This window comes from Lasioglossum baleicum, chromosome 5 (genome assembly GCF_051020765.1).
Source record: "Lasioglossum baleicum chromosome 5, iyLasBale1, whole genome shotgun sequence".
Classification (NCBI taxonomy): domain Eukaryota; kingdom Metazoa; phylum Arthropoda; class Insecta; order Hymenoptera; family Halictidae; genus Lasioglossum; species Lasioglossum baleicum.
The window spans coordinates 7,698,819-7,715,966 of NC_134933.1; the positions used below are offsets into that span (position 1 = coordinate 7,698,819).

At 47.6% G+C, this 17,148-nt stretch overlaps 2 protein-coding genes across 4 annotated transcripts; one reads left to right on the plus strand and one right to left on the minus strand.

The window, feature by feature from the left end:
- Positions 1-1,096: 1,096 nt before the first annotated feature.
- Positions 1,097-4,723, plus strand: LOC143209081 (cdc42 homolog). Of its 3 annotated transcripts, none has more exons than XM_076424307.1 (5): positions 1,097-1,171; positions 1,731-1,933; positions 2,534-2,643; positions 2,730-2,927; positions 3,022-4,723. In XM_076424307.1, exons 1-5 carry the CDS (start codon positions 1,164-1,166, stop codon positions 3,109-3,111), a joined length of 609 nt encoding a protein of 202 aa, XP_076280422.1. In that variant the 5' UTR covers positions 1,097-1,163; the 3' UTR covers positions 3,112-4,723. The 3 variants fall into 3 exon arrangements, with proteins under 3 accessions (XP_076280422.1, XP_076280423.1, XP_076280424.1); XM_076424308.1 differs by having other exon boundaries at positions 1,100-1,660; XM_076424309.1 differs by having other exon boundaries at positions 1,100-1,481.
- Positions 4,724-5,262: 539 nt separating this feature from the next.
- On the minus strand, positions 5,263-17,010 carry LOC143209076 (uncharacterized). Its single transcript, XM_076424297.1, has 3 exons — positions 14,555-17,010; positions 13,048-13,161; positions 5,263-12,340 (listed from the first exon to the last, which is right to left on the minus strand). Exons 1-3 carry the CDS (start codon positions 15,534-15,536, stop codon positions 8,139-8,141), a joined length of 5,298 nt encoding a protein of 1,765 aa, XP_076280412.1. The 5' UTR covers positions 15,537-17,010; the 3' UTR covers positions 5,263-8,138.
- Between the last annotated feature and the right edge of the window lie 138 nt (positions 17,011-17,148).

Sequence of the window (17,148 nt, forward strand, 5' to 3'; positions counted from 1 at the left end):
TTTACCGACATGGGTTAATATAGTCTGTCTATCTATGTGTACTCAGGATTCTATCGTTTTTGCTGACTACATTCTGCATCATTGAATATGTAAAAATTCCTCATATACGAAAGAAAAGAATGTTATGTTGTGGTGTCTCATTTTTATTATAATCAAATATTACCTGTAAACATATTTAAATTCCTACCGGACTAGTTTCAACTGCATTTCATTCGATCATTTTTTACTAACTTCTGACAGTACTTGAATCATAGAATCCGAGTTTATAGACAGCACACCAGTAGCTTTATTCTGCAGATTCTGTCTCGTGTAGATATCATGACAATGATTGGTTCATATTTTCAGATATTGGTATCAAAGATGATTTCTATGATAATCTTTTCGTCGTGAACATAGTCGCAGAACTGCGTACGTTCAATCACGTTCAATGCGCTTGTGCACGCAAGTTGTATACTATGAACATAGTAGCTTGAACACTACTTCTATTTTATATGTAGTGTACGAATTAGGGATTGTAAGCGACATCCAACAAGAAATATTTACGAAATGCACGTTTCATGTCTCTTGTACATCTGCTTGTACCAGAGAGCTTGTACTAACTGCTGTTTTACTATCATTTTGCTGTCCAGTGTCCAGTATGGAGAATATGAACGACACATAGGGTCCATTCCGTTGCACGCATAATGCGCATACACTGTATAGTGTAGTATAAGAGTCTCTATGTATGCACACACTATACAGTGTATGCGCATTATGCGTGCAACGGAATGGACCCACAATCAGTGCTGGGTGAAAGAATATTTTATTCGAATGACTATATATAAAAATAATGTAAATTTCATTTAAAATATTTCATTTTTGTATACCTTGCTTTTATGATATCACTGCCCACCGTTTTGAATTATCTTGTGACGTATATATAACTTGTGGGTATCAGATATTCCGTTATCTTGGGACACTACTGAGCTATTAGATTTAGAGACACCATAGAAAAAATGAAATAGGAAAGTTTTGCTTCTGGTGTAGTACTGTGCGCCGCCGCATAGATGGCGATCGCGAGGCTAAAAACAGAAGATCGCCGGTGTGGTCGGGTCGGCTCTCTGTGTTCGTTCGAAAAATTTGTGACAGTGAAGTGTGTGTTGTCGACGCCCAGTTGCTCGTGAATGTTTCAGTTAAGTTTTCTATATTACATTGTTCGTTGCGATACGCTTTCCACTGGGTCCAGGGCGTGAGAGCTGCGGTTCGATCAACTCGTCCAAAGTATCCGGATGATATCGCAATCGAAGAGAAACTCGTATATCCCATGGAATCTGTAAAATGGCGATCTGAAAAAACAATCATTCCAGAGGAGAGGCCTATGTGTAAATTCCATTGACTCGCGTTGAGGTTCGACGGACGCGGTTCACGTTTCTTGTCCAGAGATACACACAAGTTTCGCAAGTTTTCGGGCGAAGCGAAGAGGGCTTTCGACTAGCAAATCGGTGATTACGTCCCTTTATTCGGAGAGGACACGACAGAGACGTTGCCGGACGTAATTGGACGTGACTGGATGTAATGGGACGTGACATGACCTGACAAAACTCGTGGGACTAGACAAGACCGGACTCGATGGAACGGAACAAGACAGAAATTCAGCCACGCCGCTGACGAATAATCTCGTGTAAGAAACTGCCCTTCCCATTGGACCCCCGAACCGTCTCTAATAACATACTGCTATTCCTTTTGCGTAGAGTGATCCAAGCAAAAACGAACAAAATGCAAACAATCAAGTGCGTTGTAGTGGGCGATGGTGCAGTAGGTAAAACTTGTCTGTTGATATCGTACACTACCAACAAATTCCCATCTGAATATGTTCCAACAGTGTTTGACAATTACGCGGTCACGGTTATGATCGGTGGTGAACCATATACGTTAGGATTATTTGACACAGCTGGTAAGCATCGATTCCATTCAATCCTTTATCATTTCGATTCTTTTCGTTCATCGAGATCAAACCTCTTCAATCAACCTTACCATTCCTCCACGCATTCCCGAATAATTCATTTAGAAAACTGATTGCAACTTTTCGCTAGCCTGTTAACCCTTTGCACTCGAACGGTTAACCCTTAGCGCCCGAAATATTGTTTACATTATTGAATATACCGGTATCTAAGCAATTACTAAACATTTAGGTATTGTACGAGTTATTATACCAATTTCATATCCACGAAATTCAAAAAATCATAGGGAATAGAAATATTTGAGTTTATTAACCTTTAGCACTCGAATTATAATGAGTTTGAGGCGCCACTAAAAATTGCTGTACCATTATTCGAAATATTGTTTACATTATTGAATATATCGGTATCTAAACAATTAGATATTGTACGAGGTATTATACCAATTTCATATCCATCAATTTTCCAGTTAAAATAGCTCCGAGTGCAAAGGATTGAAGGTTGTGTTTATAGAAATAATTGTTGATTTTATGTGTGTGTGTGTGTGTGTACAGGAATTTTAACTTATTTGGTTTTTTCTTGTGTGTGTGTTAAAGGTCAAGAAGATTACGACCGACTGCGTCCTTTGAGTTATCCTCAAACAGATGTGTTTCTTGTATGTTTCTCCGTAGTGTCGCCGTCGTCTTTCGAAAATGTCAAAGAGAAAGTAAGTGTAAAGATCTGGCGCAAAATTTCAGACGAGCTACCTCGAAAAAGTATATACGTAAAGATAAGTAATATACCTTTTATCAGTGGGTTCCAGAGATAACTCATCACTGTCAGAAAACACCGTTCTTGTTAGTTGGTACCCAAATCGATTTACGAGACGACGTGCCGACTATCGAGAAACTTGCGAAAAATAAGCAAAAGCCTATATCGGCGGAACAAGGAGAGAAACTTGCGAAAGAATTGAAAGCAGTGAAATATGTTGAATGCAGTGCGCTTACACAGGTATTTTATATTATAGTTTCAGCGTGAACTCGCTTAGAAACCCGTTAAAACGCTTTCCGACCTCTATATAGTATTGTTTTGCTTTGCTTTTTAGAAAGGTTTGAAGAACGTGTTCGACGAAGCGATTCTAGCAGCTTTAGAACCTCCGGAGCCGGTTAGAAGAAGACGATGTATCCTGTTGTAGAGCGCTGCCGATGTCATTTCGAAAATTTATTAGCGCTATACAGAGGAAGACTGTGAATCGTTTCATCATAAGGTGCATGCGAGAACATTTTCGACGATCAGTTGTTCCGAAATCCGAGCGAGTATCGGTGGGGTACCGGTCCCTATTAATGTGCCATCGAGCCGACTTGCTCGTTAAGGAATTCATTCCCAGATTCACCGACTTTGATTACGTCCGCTCAAAAATCTACATCGGTTTCTCGATTCACCTTCTCGATTAAGGAATTTCTTTTCTAGTTGAAGATGTTCATTTTCTTCGTAATTTTTATCTCATCAAAATAAACATACATTATTTGCCTAATTTAGCGTGCCCTCGCAAAGAGCTTAGTAACACGTTCATGCTTCCCCAAATTAATGTGCCTGTTCACGATCATGCGCCCCCGGTTAATGTGCCTGCTACGAACAGTGTTCCTACAGTAGACTGCGGATCTTTATGCGAAATACAAAATGTTCCGCATCGATTACGGGAAGCAGGAATAAAATAAACAGCTGTTATCATCCGTTAATGATTTTGTTGCATTAAAAATAACATTACACGATATTCTTAATTTTTTCTATTCTTTTACTGTTGTATATTTCACTCAGCCAATTTTTTCATAAACGCATAAAACTCCGCAGTCTATCCTACAGTTAACATATTGCCTAGACTTTCAAATCCTTCGAAAGATTTGTTCCGGAATAGGCGTTTCTACGTAATTTTTGTCTGTTGTAAAAACAAATATATATATATGAAAACGAAAGACTTTAGAAAACAGCGATTCTCTCGTCGCCTCTGAAGCGAGGAGAATGTTAAGTTCGCCGATTATTGCAGCGGAGCTGGCGGGCACATTAAAATGGACAAGCCCGTAAAAAGAAACAAACAAAATATATATAATTAACTGTAAGACTATATAATTCACATTTTATATAGTATAAATCGTGTTAATTATCAATTTATTCTCTGCTGTTGTACGCATGTTCCTTAATATTTCCGACAAGGCACTGTCGTAGAGTGTACTTCGGAATGAATCGACTGTTTTCATTGTTTAAAAATGCAATATTGTGTTTGCAACGAATGCGTTAAAGAAATTAGCTATTTCTTTATTTTTGCAGGTGTTTTGTACGACTTATTCGAATATAGAAAGGCACATTGATAGGGACAAGATCGTTAAAGGACCGGTATCCTGCGATTTGTCGTTCATTTGCGGCGCATTTGACGCGTGCTCGGTTCGAACGAATAAATTCACACAAACAAAAACTAAAAGACGAAAAAAAAACGTTTTGTACATGCATCGGGGAGGGGGGGTGCATTTGTATATTCACGAGTACGCGTGTCTCCATCCGACGAGCCAATTCGTTGAAAAGATACAGTCTGCGACCGATCCGTTGGACTTGAACCGATTTACTTTTGGTGGGCATGAATACTTTTTGACTATTGTACGAAAGAATCGGTGTGTAATCATCGAGAACTGCGAACATCCATACAAGTTGCATATTAAAAGAAACTCGGCGAAATATTCAACTGCTTTAATATGTAAGAAGTTTTTATGGATAAATTGGTAGTGTGAATTCTTTAATAAATCAGTTTGAAAACACATGATGAATCGAGCCTGCGAGTACAATTTCTCACAGTTTAAACGTCGACGCTGCGCGACTTTCTCTTTATCATTTCAAATCTCAGGCGAGTGTAGAAAATAGGCAAATTCCAGGAAAATCTTTTCTCGGTCTCGCGAAGTTTCCTTTTTGTACAAACGTTTACGTGAGGGGCCATGGGAACACGATTGTATGATTCAAGCTTTATTTACATACACTTTTTTGTTCACGGTGATATTTTCCAAGAATTAAGTAAATTATTATGGTACATGTAAAACTTGTCCTTAAATTTGGCTGTTTATTACCACGAATGTTTGGTACTTAACTTTGGATCGAAACTAATCACATTCGAGCGCCGTCACCGGCACTGAACATTACCTTACGTTCTACTCTAATATACGTTAATACTTTGTTCCTATATATTTAAGTCGCTACAGTACTGACTGCGATACACGACCGATTTGCACCGTGCACCTACATAATTTGCTCGCCCGTATGAATCATTGCCAAGTTGCATACCGCTTTTATTTTCCACGAAACAGTGTGTATGTATTGGTCTATTCGTTACAAACGTTCTTTGGAAAAGCTCGAACGATACCCACGACAATTTTTACAGGCTGGTCCACGCTAAATGTAGCCACCTAAATATCTCTTTTATTTTTGATGACGTAGCAGATGTTTTTAATGCCGATGTGAATGGTATCGCAAGGTGAACGCTTTGCGAATGTTATTTTTGTTCTCGAGGTCTTTTTTCCGGAAAAAAAGTTGAACGTTAGTTCTTCCATTAATTGATTTGAGGAGAAATCATACATATATTGACATCTTGAATTTGAAGAATTTTCCAGCAATTTTCAGTTTCATCTACTCAAGTTTCCTATAAACGTATAAAGATCAGCAGTCCAGTGATCACAAATAAATGAGATATTTCTGTGGACCACCCTGTAGAACAGAAAGAACGTTACATATTACACGTCAGCAAAAATATCGATCGAACGCAAGACATACAATATAATTCGATTCATAGTTCGCTGGTAACATTGCCCTTTGTTATCGCCTTTTTCGTTGTTCCGACGAATTCGCTGTGGCAAATTTCAAAACGTATTCTTTTTCACGCAAGCATAACAGACGAGAAAAGAGAGGACGAGGAAAACAATGAACGGAAACGGCTAAAAATCTACAGAACCAGAATGAAAATATCATCGGATATCTATCATGCTTTTCCGACGAACTCGAAGAAGACTTTTTTTTGTTATATCCGAACGATTGCGCCCAGTCGGGACAAGATAATATTTCAATCCGCGATGCATTCCCATCTCTTTTTCTTTTTCATCGTGCGATACCCTCTTAATTATTTAGTCAATTCCACCACAGAAATTGAATTCAACTTACTCGCGAATCTTTGTCACTGCTAGTTATACTTGCACGTATACTTAAATTTAACATATTTTGTTAAACGTACCGAACGTACTTTGCTTTATACTTGTGGTTATTAGCGTACGCGTTTTACCATGACTAGAATCGATAACCATTGGTACACAATAATGCACAACGGAACAAAAGAAAAATGTCTCTCTTCTATGCGCGTGGTTTGAAAACCGCGACAACGAGCGACTCGCGCGATCTAAAAGTGTCATTGAAAAAACGTTCGTCGAATGTTACTGACATTATACGCATTGTCCCCGCCTTCTGTACATATTACATATTCTCTAACAAGTACATTTGGTGTAGCAAACGCGCGCGGCGACTTGGTAAAACTGGCGTTCACGTTACTATTGCGAATGGTTTACGAAACGAACACCGAATAAATTCCTTTTCGCTTGTATTTGGGCACTTGTGACGAGCACGCGGTTCTGGCAGAGAAGACATCGTCGACGAACGGTGTCCAACTCGAGTCTCCGACAGCCCGTTTCCTTTTTCTTCAAACAGCGAGAAACGCATCTGACGGTTTGTACTTGAAAACGAACAGGTCTTAAAAAGATCACTTTGTATTTGTTCCATCCACTATGCAGTTATTCGAGTCTGTGTCCGTACGACATAGGAATCCTTCGATCTAGCAGAAAAGAAACGGAAAAGAGACCGGCCGCGTTGTCCTATTCTTTGTCAAACAAGATTCGTTATTACTCGTCGAAGCAGTCGGTTCTTACAATTTTAATGAAATTATGAACTGACAAAAATATTTGACACGTATGTTACGGTTGGGTAATCTACCTTGTTAGTTCTTAGTCACCTTCGAAACATTTTCCAAAAGAATGGCTGCACGGACAGGATGAGGGTCGTCGTTGAAAAATAGAATATCTCGACGGTGACTAGTAACGGGCCGTCGTTTTAACGATTAATAAAAATCCAAGTGATTCACACCGTCTAGCACAGGCACGGCCGGGGATCGCTCTATGGGGCCGATGATCTAGCTCTAGCGACATCGGGAGCGACGAAGCCACGCCTACTCGGAGAAAAAATATTATTGGCTTTCCTTTTCCCTTGAGAAAACGAAATTACTTTCCGAACGACCTGATCAAAGGAATCCAGGTTATAGGAATGCGCTGCTCGTTCACTGAAAGAGAGACCAAGTAAACATTACAGTAACGTCCGACTGTAAGACCGGCTGAAAGCTTGACTGTATGTCCCTACGCTGCTCATTCCACTTCAGTTACAAAACTTCTTTATTTTTCATTATTTTTTTGATGAGACTTTGATCAACATATTCGTGACATTTTTCTAATAAAAATTATACCAAATATGATATAATTCCGATGATATTTACTTGTGTAATGAACGATGAATGTTTCAGACGCAGAACTGTGTCGTCTCTTTCTTTCCCATACGCTGTCCTTCTTTGGGTCGAGAACTTTCATCGTTCATTACACAAGTAAATATAATCGGAATTATATTATCATTAGAAAAATGCCACGAATATGTTGGTCAAAGTCCCAATCAAGAAATAATGAAAAATAAAGAAGTTTTGTTATTGGATTGGTTATGTTTACACTTCTCGACGGCCGAGGCCTGCCGAGCAGGGTTCTCATATTTGAGTCTCGCCAGGCCCCTTACCCTTCCGCCCCTCGCACAGCTGCGCAGCGAAGCCCGCTTTTGCTTCCCCCACTATTCCCACTAAAGCTGACACGTACCACTTGGAGCAAGCTACGTTAGCTTTACTGGGAAGAGTGGGGGAAGCAAAGGCGGTCTTCGCTGCGCAGCTGAGCGAGGGGCGGAAGGGTAAGGGGCCTGGCGAGACTAGAATATCGTAACCCTGCTCTCGAGCCCCGTGTCCTTCTCATATCTAGGTCACAGCACAGAACCGAGAAACGACTTACAGTCGGACGTTACTGTACAATATTCGAATGAGCTGGCTGGGAAGTGATTTGCCCGAAAGCGTAGCCCCGAGCCTGGTCCTACACCCGCGACACTCACCCGCACGGTTTAAACATTCATCGCATAATACACCGAGTTCTGTACGTGACTGGGTAACGAGACCCCGCTAGGATTTCGCGCGACATAGGGGTTCGACGTAAGTAAGATTCCTGGCTGCGCTACATCTTGGGGTCCGGTGCTGGCGGCTCCTTCCGGTACGCCGCGTTCTATGACAGCGTAGGAGGTGCCGATGGATTGTTCGTGTTGCTGGTGGTGTTGTTGCTTGGAGGGCGAGCAGGGGATTTGTATGGACGAGGGTGAGCACGACGAAGAGGACGAAGAGGAGAACGAGCAAGATGATGAGCAAGAAGAGGACGAAGCGGATGAGTTGGAGGAGGACGAGGACGACGAAGAGGTCGTGGCGGAGAGGCCAGATTTCGTGACGGGGACGTGATTCGAGTCGGGTTGTGCTGCGCCATGCGGATTTTCAGTCACGTGGTTCGGAAGCACGAGCATGGAGGACTTCTGGGACGGGATTCCGGTGACCGTCGGCAGAGGAGAGTACGACGTGGGCATGGAGGACGAGAAAGAGGACGACGAGGGCGGGGTGACCGTTTGCGAGAACGCGGTGGTGCAGGGGGCGATCGAGGTAGAGGTCGAGGTAGAAGAAGACAAGAACGTTTGAGCTGATTGAAGCTCGGCCGCGGGCGTGACCACCGTCCGTCCTAAATGCAGCTGATAGAACCGATAAGAGTTTTCGGTGTTGGGTACACCGCTGCCAGGCAGCGTGGCGCACCTAGACGGCGCGATCACGGTGTACGACGAGGAGGCGGATGTTGCGGTTATGTTGGTCGTCGACGGTGGTATTTGATAAAACGCGGGCTGATGGTGTCGCGGATGTTGGTGTTGATGATGGTGGTGGTGATGATGGAGCTGCAACGAGTGCTCGGCGGTTCGGGGAACAGAGGCGAAAGCGACACCGGATATTCGGAAGTCCTCCGACGTTTGTTGGTGCTGATGCAGGTGCAGGTGCAGGGTCTGCTGCGCGGGTTGCAGCGCGGGCTGTAGGGCGGGTTGCAGCGCGGATTGCATCGCGACGGGATCGGGAGAGGAGATCGAAGCTAGTCGCGAGTCGAACGAGGAGGAGGAAGTCCCGGGGGGTACCGGGTGCATTCCTATCGAACCCGGAGGTAGTGGAGAGGGTATGTTGGTCTGGGAGAAGTTAGATAACGGCGCGAGAGGCCGATTGCCGATGTGGTAGTATCTGAGTTGGTGTTGTTGCAACGGTTGCTGTTGAGGCATGGGGATAGACTGCGGTCGCGGTTGCAGCGGGTCGGTTTTGTTCGATCGAGGATACGGATACCTTTCGATGTGGGTCGCGTAACTAGGGGATGGGTGAGCCGGTAGGATACGCTGGATGTTCTGGTAGGTCGGGTCGGATAGTCCATTGTACGGAACGAAATACATAGTTCGGTAACACTTTCCGTTCGGAGGAAACTCGCTGTGCATCACGGGCATGATGTTGCAGCGATTATTGGCGAGGGTGGTCACGACCGCCGGAGTATCTCTGCGCCGGACGTTCGGCGGGATGTTGTTGATCGTGTAATCCCTACCGGCGATAACACTATCCATCTCTTCGGCCCCGGCTGCCACGCCTCTGGTGTGACGCGCGTTCACCGCGTTCAATTGTTCCTGGAAGTATTGCTGGCCGTTCTTTTGCTCCTGGTAAAAGTGGAACGCGGCCTCGTTCACCGGCAACTGTGCGTGCTGCTGCTGCTGCTGTTGCTGTTGCTGCTGCTGCTGCTGCTGCTGTCGCACGAAGTTGCTGTCCTCCGTGTACGGCACACGTTCCAGCGTGGTCTGCCCGGCGACATTAGTATTCTCGACGATCGTCTGATAGATGTCGTCGATCTGCTTTTGCATCGTGTTGATTCGGTTGATCGTGTTCGCGTCCCGATCGTCCGTGAGCAGGGTACCGATGAACGAGTGCGGGGTCGCGTTGTCGATCGACGTCTCGTCGTACAATCGGATTCGGCCGTCGATCTGCACGCTGTTGTTCTCGTAGTAGGTCGGCTGCGGCGAGAGATAGCTCGTCTTGGGAACGCCCAAAGCGTCGTTCTCCAAGATCGTTCGATGGAACGTCTCGACCGACGTGTGGTTCGACAATCGTTGCTTGATACCGGTGACGGACGGTCGACGGTTGAAGCCGTAGTCGTTCAGTTCGTCGTCTTCGTCGTCGTCTCCGTCGTCGTCGTTGTTCTCGTTGTCGGTGGCGTTGACGGCGACATCGTTGTTGTCGACGCTCTCGCCCCTCTTCTCGTTGTTGCCGGTGCTGTATCGGAGATCGTTTCCACGTTGCGCATCTACGCGAGTCTTGTTCTCGAAGCTGCCGCGATTGCTGTTCAGATCGTCGTGGTACAGATGACCGAACTGCTGGCGATTCTCGTCCCGGTCGCTTCTGCCATCGACGATTCTCTCGAGCCGGCTGTCCGCGGCGTAGGCGTTTATGCTGTGCATTTTCGTGAAGTAATGATCGTCGACCTCGTTGTAACGACGCTTTATTCTCTCCGTTCTGAATTTATCTTGCTCGACGAACGCGAGCAGCTCATCGGTCGCGTTATCCCCGATATCGGGCTTATTGATAATCATCGGCGTGCCTTTGGTGACGTCCGGTGCACCCACGTAGTTCCGATCGTTCTCGCGCAACGCTGCCTCGATGTCCTCCAAACTATACGGCGAAGTAGCGTTGTTGTAATTGGCGGACGGGTCGCGGTTCTCGCCAGGCAACGGTCTAGAGTCGTGACGATAGTAATCCTCCTGATTATCCGCGCTGTTCACGGTCACGCAAGACAGCGGCGACAAACTAGCCAGAAACTGTCTGCGCACGTCCAAGTGGTTCGTCCTCGCCACCGAGTTCTTCGATTGCTGACACTCCTTGCCGATGCTGTTCTTCCCGTTGCTTCCGAGACCCAGATCGGGCATGTTCGAGTGCTTCTTGTGCACGAACAGGTCCGCCAGCTTCTTGTACGTCGAGTGATTATGCGACTGGTCCGAGATAGTCGACGAGCCACTGCTGCTGCCGTTGATGCTGCCTCCGAGCGAGTTCTGCTTATGATAATTCGAGGCCGTGATCGTTGTCGTGACGGACGTGAATGAGGAATTCGATGCTAGGTACGTCGCCGCCATCGATGCGCCGGTAGCTGTTGGCATCGTTGCATCGGACAGGTCGAATCCCGAGACGATCGGCATCGCCGCAGGCATCGGCACAGCTGACGTCGGCGTCGGTGTAGGTGTCGGGGTCGGTGTTAAGGTCGGAGAGGCGGAGGTGTCGACTATCGTGGTAGCGTTTCGAACGAGCGGCCTCGTCGACGGGAACGGGATCGTGTCCTCCTGTCCCGAGGGCGAATCACGTTCGAGTAAATCGGCGTCGATGTCCGCGCTCGCCACAGAGTCCGTGTTGTCCACCACGTTCGAGCAGATCGAGTCGTCCTCGTCCTGATCGACGCAGGTCAGCTGACGAATCCGCTCCTCCAGGGACAGGTGCTTCGACGGAGGGTTCTTCTTTCGAGAGCTAGAGCGGTACTTGTCGAGCAGACTTCGTCGGAGCGTGTTCCTCTCGATCGTTCGCTTGATCAAGTCGGAGTCGTCGTCGAACGAATTCGAGGTGTGGTTGTCAAAAGTTTTCGATCGTTTTACAGGGTCGAGGATACGCGGGTTCTCGCTCGAAACGGAAAGATTATCGTCCTGCGAGTCGTCGGGGGAACTTGCCGAGGGTACGGACAACTTACCGAGCGGTGCTGGCGGCGGGGAAACGAACTTCGGATTCGGAAACAACTGTCTGACGGCGGAGTTCGGCTTCAGACTGTTGTTCGCTAGAGAAGAGTTGCCGATTTTAAATACTAGAGAGAGCTCCTTCATATCCGATGACGCCTCGCCACGACCGAGACGATCCTCCTCGACATCTTCCACGGTCTCGCTTCTGGTCAGCTTCGTTGCCGTCGTTTCGTCACGGTTATCGGCGGCACCGACTCTCGGTGGTGTTGTTTCCTCACCGCGTCCGGTACATTCGATCGGATTCGCGGCATCGTTCGCCGCCTCGATCTGTGCGATTCTTTCGGCGACAGTTTTCTTGTCGCACTTCTCGTCGCCCGAACGGTCCACGCATTCTCGCTGGACAATGCACTCTTTCTCCTCGCTGATCTCGCGTACGATTCGCCGCTCCGTCACGGTTGTCATGGTTATCGTCTCGACCAGATAGCGATGGCGTGCTTCTAAAAGGAGAAAAACAAACGGTCTGTCAGCGCGGCATTTTCTACTTTCACCACGGTCGTCTCCGCTTTTTACTAGCAATTCGTCCGCTCGAATAGACAAGGTTCGCGGTGTCAATTAAGAGGGCACAGTGGCCGGTAAAATTGCATCTCTCCTTTAACCCTTTGCGCTCGCAACTATTTTTAACTCGGGAATTAAACGTTTCTACCGACCTAGAATATTTCCATTCCCTGTGATGTTTTTAATTTTTATAGATATGTGAAATTGGTATAATACCGACATATTTAATAATGTAAACAATCAGAATATTTCGAGTATCCGAAGTGTATTGCATACGCGATATATACATATACATATTATAAAATTGTAAAAACCAGAACTGCAGAATGTTATACTATTTTAGATGCAGCACGGCGCAGAAAAAATACATATATCAAAGAAACGGTTAGACGGAAGGAACCAGTAGCACCGAAACGCCGCGCGCCGTTTCGTTTTATTTGTGAATTTATTGGAGCCGCTCGCAGAAATGTGGAATATTTTTTAATTTCAAGTTTCGCGGATGTATTTATGCAAATTGTGGATTTGAATAAATACCTGCCGGTCTAATAATAAAGTATTACACCCGTGTGAAAGTTAAAACCGAGAGAACAATTTCTGTGGCCGCTGCTGCAGGATGTCGACGGGGAGAGCGAAGTGCATAAATACACACCGGTGGACGTCGTTGTTCGTTGCGGTTGTTCGTTGACTTTTTTCGCATTTCCGACAGCGTCGTCCTCCTCGGACTTCTGTCGATCGTACGCGGATCGCTCTTCGACCGGTGCTCCTGCAAAATGTCATGGTTATATTTAATAAATCGCGGTGGCGTAAAAAAGAGATAGACAGACACACGGTAGATACGGTATGAAACAAAAGCTTCCTTTGGCGCGTATGCAAGGGTGATCATTTTTCCCAGGAATGTATACCCGCAGCCGCCACCGCCGCCGTCCTTGTCGCGTACGCACCGTGAAAACACCGGAGTCACGCTACGCTACGCTATACTTCCGGCCAGCAGCGTGAGCGTGCGGGAGAACGGTGTGTGCATGTGTGTGTGCATCGACATTTCAACGTACGGGAACGCCGACAAGTATGCGATCGATGTTCGCGCGTTAAACAGATACTGATCGCGTTAAAGATGTTACCTCACCGTTGCGAAACGAAATTAATAATAGCGACGCGTTCACCCGGCAGAGAAATTAATTCTCGGGAGAGGCCACGGCATGGAAAACAGGCACAGGGTCCCGTAATTTTAACGCGCCGATACGGCTTTGCGAGCCTGCCTGCGTTTTAAATACGTGGGAAACACGCGCAACGACCGTGTGCGAACATTCTCCGAGCACGGCGCTCAATTAAACAGTTTCTTTCTTCAGCACTGTTTCTATTCGCATCAATTCCTCGCCGAATGAACAACGAAGACATGCGTCACATACAGGGTGTCCCTGAATCGGTGGCGCATCCTCTAGGCAGGCGAATCTACGGGTGAAAACTTTTCTCGGAATTAAAAAAAACCGTCCGTTCAACGCCCTCGCGCGTACGGTGAAACGATAGCTAGCTCCGTGGGTGGAGATAACAAAAGGTAAACGACACGAAAGTTTTCGACCAGAATTCAAATTCCCATTTAAAGAGAGATGCTCGATTAAAATTGAAATTGACAAATTTATCCCGAGCAAAATATTAATTTTGTCATTGAATTGTTCAAATTTATTTACGTCAAAATTAATATGTCATTCTCATTATAAAAACAGACCGCAGTAAAACGTACACCCCCAGATGCAGGTATACATTTACCCTATCTTTGATGCTTTGTCTCTCCGAAGAAAAATTAACGCCCACGGCCACGTTGCTGGGATGTGAGCTGAATTATCCGAGAAGTTATAAAAAGCTCCGTTTTATAATTCCTCGAAGAGTATTTTCAGCGTTCTTAAAAGGGTAGCGTCTTAAGAATTCATCTGTTGCACCTCGGAATACTAAATAGCGTACAGCGCAACGACCCGCCGCTGAAAATTCAAACGCGATCTTTACGATGTCGACAGGATTCGCCGCTGTCGAGACATTAGTTTTCGGACACCCTGCGCATTGTTACGCTTTGGACGCGATCCGACGTACGTGACATTTTCCTCGAGCAAGAGTTACGTGCAGTAGCGTCGCAAAAGGCAGCGCGCGAGTTGCGCAACGCTCACCTGGTGTTCGTCGAGACCGAAGATGATCTAACGACGACCGCAGACACTGCGTCGGCGGCACCTCCGCGGGCACCTCTCCGTTCGAGCAGACGTCCTTGTAACCCTCCGGTGGGCTGAGGGTTTCCTGCTGTTGGGGTTCTTGTCGTGGAAGCGGCGACGGGTACATCGACCTGTCCAAGGTCGATTGGGATCGTGGAGGCGGCGGTGGAGGTGGCGGTGGTGGTGGTTCTGTTGGCGGAGAGGATGATCGGGAGTCGGTGGTCGAGATGGCCGGCGAAACCATGCACGGTTTCGTATCGCGGGGCTCGGCCATTTGCCTCCGATTGTTGGCATCCGTTCGAAATTCATCGGTTCTCTTCTTTTTATCCCTCGCAAGGGCCGTCTCCTTCTGCTCGATCTCTCTCGTCTCCGGTTTCCTACCCTTCTTCCTCTGTATACTCTCCAACGCGTCCTCGACGACCTCTTCCCCCTCATCCCCTATCTCGCACTCTTCTCCCTCGTACTCCTCTTCGTCCTCCTCTTCTTCCTCCTCTACCTCCTCCTCTTCCTCTTCTTCCTCCTCCTCCTCGGCATCCTCGACGTGCAATTCCCCGCAGTTGAACCGTTCACCGTCGCAACCCTTGTCCCTAGACACGTCTCCCCCGAGCGTGATCTCCTCGTCCCTCTCGACGTCGCGGTATCGCGGATCGTTGTCGTCCGAGATGCCGAAGTGGAGGTTCAGCTCGGCCCTGCATTCCTTGCAGTTGCCGAGCCGCAGGAACTCGTGCTCCTGGCAGCAGCAGTCGCAATCCTCCTCGTAGTCCGCGCAGCATTCTTCCTTGATCAGTATTATGTAATCAGCCGCGAAAAATTCGTTCAACTTCTCGTTGATCACCACACGATTCTTCTGGGACCTGGCCTTCGATTGGCCGGGCTTCTTCAGCAGGGACTTGAGAATCTTCGCAGGCTGCTCCGCCGGAAGTTTGCTTCCGTGCTCCTTCATTATCGGGGTTTCTTCGGCCACTATCCCGTTCCCCCTTTCTAGATCCGTTCTCGTCCTACGACCACGGTCCTTCCCCCTTGCTAGCGTCGGCGTTTGTCGCTCTCGTCCTTCCCCGCGCTCACCCTTACGGCCACTTGTTTCCCCGTGTGCGGCCACCAACTATTTCATTTTCGATCGGCGAACGAAGGGAACCTCGTGGCGCACACGCGTTCTCTGTCGCGTCCGATCGATCGATCGACCCGGAGCCACGAGATCGCGTTAAGTGATCGTGTCGTTCACTCCGCACGCCATATTGCCACCGGACGAACCCGCGATCGACATCAATCCTACAGGACCTCGGCTCCCGTGGAAATTCCGCGAAACGCACGCAGTCTCATCGGTGCGAAAACCGAAAACCAATTGCCGCCGCCGCCGACGCGTCGAATCTCCTCGGCGATTAGGTTCTCTCTCGGCAAATCGGAGTTCCTCCGTCTCACCGACCGGAACGCATGGTGAAATCGGTGCGCATCTCCGAGCGACGGTGTCAGCCAGTTGCTATAAGAACGTCGATAATCTTCCGAGCGGAGCACGGAATAAAATCGATAGCCAAGCCGCCCACGACGGGAACGCTAATCAACAACGAGATCGGTTCATCCCACTCGGATACGGAACGGTCTCATCGCACCCCGAATATCCGTGACGAGAGATCATTCGGAATACGATCGGAGCTGCTGCCGCCGCCGCGATCAACACCTACACCGACAACACACTTCACCGTCGTCCTCGTCAACCATACCACCGCCGTCGTCACCGTTGCCGTCACCGTTGCCGTCACCGTCGCCACTGCCACCGTCGTCGTCGTCGTCACACGGACGCGCTCTCTCCGCACCCGAGAGACAGACTGCTCAACGATGCGCCGTTGTTGTCAGGATCATCGGTGTCCTGTTCGCGAGGCACAGGCCAGTCGGTCGTTCCTGGTGCGCAAGCGAACGCTCATTTTCAGTGACACCACGGTTTATCGATCTCGGACGGCGAACGTGGGCGCACTTCTAAACGATACGACGCGCCGTCATGGTTGTCCGCGATGCAGCTCGTATTCTCACCGTAAACGCGCATTGACCCCTCCTGATTTTCCCGCAGGTTCATGCTTCAGTGACAGACCAGTCACAGACGTTCAGCAACATTTCATTTCACCCGGCCCGATGGACGGACCCCACCGAGAAATTTGGACTCGCTCTCGCTTCCGCTCGCCGTTCGAATTTTCAATACGAGGAACGGCTGTTCTCGCACTACACCGATCAGGCTTTTTCCCTCGGTTTATTAAGACCGCCGGAATATTTGAATCGTACGAACAGGTACCTGACTACCCGATGATATTTCACAGATAACCATCGCGGTATACGTGTCGCGGTTACCGCGACCACCGTCACTGTGCAATACCGTCGAGAGACCTGTCTCTCTCTCTGCACCGGCGCAGCTTTCAATTCGAAGCAAGCCAGTGGAACGAACTGTAGCGTTTCGTCGACCTCGAGGAGACTCCACCTGGTGGGCAACGCTGCTCGGAAATGAAATCGCCTGTTCCCCGTTTACCATCGGTCGTCCTCGGCAGGTAGGTAGGACGGCGAAACGCCGT